General features: G+C 31.7%; 1 protein-coding gene across 1 annotated transcript; it reads right to left on the bottom strand.

Annotated features, from left to right (window-relative positions):
- Window positions 1-2,408: 2,408 nt before the first annotated feature.
- LOC132637933 (F-box protein At3g07870-like) lies at window positions 2,409-3,581 on the bottom strand. Its single transcript, XM_060354944.1, has 3 exons — window positions 2,968-3,581; window positions 2,729-2,909; window positions 2,409-2,612 (listed from the first exon to the last, which is right to left on the bottom strand). Exons 1-3 carry the CDS (start codon window positions 3,579-3,581, stop codon window positions 2,409-2,411), a joined length of 999 nt encoding a protein of 332 aa, XP_060210927.1.
- Between the last annotated feature and the right edge of the window lie 1,928 nt (window positions 3,582-5,509).

Below are 5,509 nucleotides of genomic sequence, written 5' to 3'. Positions count from 1 at the left end.
AGGAAATAAAGTTAATGATAAGTTGAGCTAATCCATTTTGATTTGTGTGGTATAATGAACTTCAAGGCAAGAGGTGATTATGAGTATTCTGTGACATTCATAGAAGATTACTCATGATATGAATATATTTATTTGATGCTTTATATGTCCGAATGATTTGAAAATTTCAAGGCATTTAAGGCGAAAATGAAAAGCGTCAGGGAAAATATATTAAGTCACTGCGATTTGATCGTAGTGGCGAGTACCTCTTTGTAGAATTCATTAGTTACTTATTAGTTAGAGGGATTGCATTTCAATTGTCTACACCAAGTATTCTACAATAGATTGGTGTGGAAGAGAAAAGAAATATGACTCTTTTGAAGGTGGTAAGATTAATGATAGACTCAGGAGTAAGAACGAAAAAAGGTTTATTTACTGTCGTAAAATAAAATCAGGTAATTGTTAATACAAATGCCAGATTTTTAGAAAGGGACTATTTAATAAACCAAGTTCCTAGAAGTAAACTAGTTTTATAGGAACTGAGCAAAAAAAAAAAGCAAATGAGTCATCTAAAATTCAGAAGTTCAAGAACATCTAACCGACAAGTCAGGGTTGACGTTCCATTGCATTTAAGTAGTGGGAGAAACGTTAATAGGCGTAAGGAAATTCACTGCCTTTAAGTAGTGAGAGTGATGTTGAGCAAATAACACTTTATGAAGGCGTTAATATTTCAATATTGAAAGAAACATGCTTGATAGTGTGGCTATAATAGTAATAGTACTTAGTGGTAGTGGGAGAATAATAACCAAGATCGGTTCGGTGTATACTTTTGGGAGAATTTCATGATAGGATTTCTAAAAAGAAATACATTTTTTTGGAGAGTTTCATGATAGGATCCTGAAGATCTTAGTATAGAACCGGTCAGTTACGACGAAGCACTACTAGACGAAGTTGCATAAAAAAACAACTTGGTAATTTAGTTTTTGCGAAGAGCTTATTGGCTAAGACTTTTGGTAGTCGTGCAAAAGGAATACATGTGAAAGTTGTAAATGCATGGTTAAAGTCTAAGTGGGAGATTGTTGGGGGTATATACCATTAACCATGCGTTTAGACATGGTATATTCTAACAATTGTCATGGTTAAACGTCTAAGTGGGAGATTGTTGGGATATATACTATTAACCATGTGTTTGGATATAGTATTTATTATAGATCAATTATTTATTCATTGTTTAATAAAGAGTTAAATAGATCATGTACTAGTATATGTGTCCTTTACATACATAGTAGATGATTTAATATATAGAGTTTAGCTTATACACGGAAGATTAAATCGTCGGTTCTTATAAGTATAAAATTTATGTTCACAATCTAGGATGGAAATTGGACAAAGCCATCGGTATAATTGTAGCACAAGATTAATATAATGTATCTTCATTATGGGAACTGTATAGTTCCGTCTTCTTGTGCTAGTACATTTTGTATGTATTGAACGGACCAAGTAGAGATAAGTGTTTTTGTACTGAATATATAAAACAAATTCTCTAGTTCATTAAATGTACTTATACTCTTAATCTTGATATAATTACTATGATCAATGTGATTTGTTCATTATTTTGATTTATTAAAAGGTACGACTTAATTGCTAGTCTATGTATTCCTGGTAAATTGGATAATGTCAAATTACATTTGTGAAATAATAATTAGTTGATAGAATCCATGTCTCGACTTTGAGATTGATGATACCCCTTTGTGGATGCTTATAAGTCTCATGTGAAAATCCTGCAAGTGAATTTTGTATCCGTCACGTGATATAAGTTTAAGCGGAAATATAAAGGATTCAATTAGTCAATGAATTAAATTGTCAATAATTTAATTTTAATTGATTGGTATCTGTAATCTTAACATGGGGAGTTAAATAAGATTTAATGAAAGATTTCAAAATTGAACTGAGGAGTGCAGTTACGATTTTTTAGTGGAATAATTCATAATTTATTATGGTAGAATTAATTCAGATATTTCAAATTAATTCCATAATAGGAAGCCTCGTTAATTAAATTCTGTGGTCCCTGCTGTGCCCGAATAATAAAAAATTAAATGGAATATTATTTTTTGGTGGAAAATAAAGACCCAACAGGTTTTGGAAAAGGGTGAAAACCCTAAAACCTGTAGTTATAAAATAGGGTCTTATTGCATAAGGAGGCAAGGGTTTTAGAAGTTTCTTCAACTTTTCCATAGAAATACGCCCACACGAATTTCACAAATTCTGGTATTATTCGGGTTACATAGCAGAAGACCGTGGAACTGGAGGATGAACACGTGGATGGCTTTTGCTCGTGCTTGAAGGCTAGATTCGAGATTGCATTCACGCTTCAAGAGATAAGTATTAATTTTATGTTTGATTAATATCTTGATTATGTGTTGTCTATATTACATGCAAGTTCGATCCTGACTATTTGCTTCCGCTCTGTATGCCTGTATTCCATCAGGGATATCAATCCAATTAAGGCAGCCCACATGAACAACTATCTGAAAAAATTTAGGCATCCCCTGAAACCTTAAAGTTCTTAAGACACCACTTTGGGGATCATACAAAACCAAATTTTCACCTTCATACTCAAGCAGTTCTCCATTCTACAACAGGCATAGAACTTTTTCACCGATGACTGCGCAGAACTTGTCGTTGGTGTATATGCTCCGATTTTGAACTCCTTCTCCCAAGACTCTTTCACATTGTATTCTCTCATTACCCAGATTCCCAATCCTCCCCCATTTTGGTGAGGCAGAGTTATAGCAATAGCAAGACAATCTCCAAGAACTGCTAGTTGAAACTCGCTACTTCTTGGGTCTACACCAAAATCAAATTTTGGTACTTCTTCAAACACCTCATCAGGTAAATCAAAGGAAACAATAAGCCTATGATAACTTCCACTATTAACTTGGAACAATAGCCTAGTCAGCCAATGCATCTTCCCGTTTAACATCACACCTTTGGAAAAACGAATCAAACTTATAAACAACTTCCCCAACACTTCTCCATTTGTTGCTACCAAGACTAAGTACTTGAACATCTGATTTACGATGGTCAAGGGGGTTATAATGTATGATCTTGATCACCTTGTACTCATTTGTAGTGGGACTAAAACCAAATCCATAAACCAAACTTTTCTCCTGGATTTTAGGCAGCTCTTTGTAGTCCCGTGTAAAAGGATTGTACACATAAAGTGAATCACTAAGCAGACAATCACGTATGCACAATAGTCCATGACATGAACCAACCATATCAAATTTTGGCATTTCGTTTGCAAAAGGGGTGCTGATTTCCCTCACAACCCCTTCTTCCGTACGATGATCAGAGAATTCAAGAAAGTACAGCTGATCATCTGCGTTAATAATAATGCAAGGATCATTCTTTAATGCACGAAGCAGGTGCGAATTCACAAGCTTTGGATTTTGAGACAAGTTGTAAAACGATTTGCGAACAAATGTGAATTGAATTAAAGATGTAATGGGCAGCCTGGAAGCAACGTTAAGGACAATTTCTTGAGAGAGCCAATCAAATCCGCATCTTGCTGGGGGTGCTTCATCAGATTGTGTATCCATATAAGAAATAGCTACACTAAGATAAAGTACAAATAAAAGTCGGAGGCCTGGATATTTAGATACTCTCGTAATTCTTATTCTTATAGCCAGTAATATGTTCTTAAGTATATTTGTTAGAATTAATGCATTTCTTGGGAAATGATCCATACCTTGGTACTAGTTGATAACTTTTCATTTCTCCAACTGGCTTTTAATTTTTCAAGAGCATCTGTTAGGAACTTGGTAATGCATGTACTTTAAATTAAACGTAATTCAATTCTTTTGGTTAAATAGCAACTTGGTTAGTTGTTAGTGCCTTTTGACCAAATATTTACTTTGAGAATAAGCATTAAATTTAACGCCACGGTATTTTATTTTCTTTGGGTAGTTCTTCTATGATTCATTTTATTTGTCATGGTTACTAAAATTAATTAATCTAAAATACTTGTTATGTTAGAAATTCAAGAAAGAGTTAAAAAAAAAAATTCACCTTTACGTTAACTCTAATAAATGTAGAAGGAGATTAATGTGGTGAAAGAAATGTAATATTAAATTAAACTCAGAAAAATAAATAAGAGTAATTAGTCAAATTATTCTTTTAATTAATATTTTTCTTAGTACATAAAGCAAACATAATCCGGAGGGAGTAGCAATCGAAGCCTACGTATCTATGAATCAGTTGAACTATTCATATTTGTGCACAAACGAAAGTATAAAGTATGTATATTTATGCAAAAATATATAGTAGCAATCAAAACAAAAGTATGAAGTGTATATATATATATATATATATATATATATATATATATATATATATATATATATTAAAATCATATTTATTCTGAATAATTTTAAATGATGAATGTTTTTTGTTATACTGAAATGTAATTTTAGGCAGATATCTCTATAACACCCACATTCTTTAATAGAATTTCATTATAATATGCAAATTTTCTATAGAATTGATCTTTTATGTTATGTTTTATCTTTGTGATAACATTTTTACGTGTTAACAACATCCATTATTATAACGGTAAATTACATCTCTATAATATATTACTCAAACACACACACACGTCTATTTTATATTATAATAATTAAAAACAATCTATTAATTATATCGTATTGAAGATATAATTTATTGTAAATTGTAATTAAGAATCTGAAACGTCAAAAACGGTTGTTAACTTGGAATCGTCCCTTTGTAAGTTCCAACTAGCAATCTTCTCTTTGTTTTCTTTTCAGGTACTAAAAATAAAATAAAATACTCTCATCGTCTCAAATTATCTGTCGTTTTTTTGTTTTATACACCCCTTAATAAATATTAAATAGGAAGGGCATTTGACTAACTTTACTACTATATATGTCTAAGTTATGATTTATCTTCATCAAATATTTACTCTATTAATGGATCATCTCCATTAATGAAGTTCTACAAAGGGTAAAATGGAAAAAAAAAAAAAAAACTAATTGTGCTTTGAACTTCTAAAATGATAAATAATTTGAGATAATTATTTTTAGTAACCACGACAGATAATTTGAGACAGATCTGGAGTAAGTTATTGTGACCGGATTGATTAAAGCAGTGGTGGATCCAAGATTTTCACTCAGGGTGTCCCAAAAAAATAACAAAAGCTAAACATAAAAAATAATATTGTCTCTGGGAATCGGTCCTTCGACGCTCGAGTGAATTTTGAACACCCTACACCACACACACACACACACACACACATATATATATATATATATATATATATATATACACACACACACACACATAAATACAAAAAATCTACCTTATATATACAATACAGTTTTTTTTTTTGTGATTTGTTCGGGTGAACACCCTAAGCCCACCTAAATCCGCCCCTGGATTAAAGCGATATCTTGAATCAAGATATTGTTCTTTGTTTGAACTATGCATATTTATGCAAAAACAAAAAGTATGA

Source organism: Lycium barbarum, chromosome 4 (assembly GCF_019175385.1).
Source record: "Lycium barbarum isolate Lr01 chromosome 4, ASM1917538v2, whole genome shotgun sequence".
NCBI lineage: Eukaryota > Viridiplantae > Streptophyta > Magnoliopsida > Solanales > Solanaceae > Lycium > Lycium barbarum.
The sequence above is the reverse complement of the archived record's forward strand: the minus strand, read 5'-3'. Positions and strand labels throughout refer to the sequence as shown.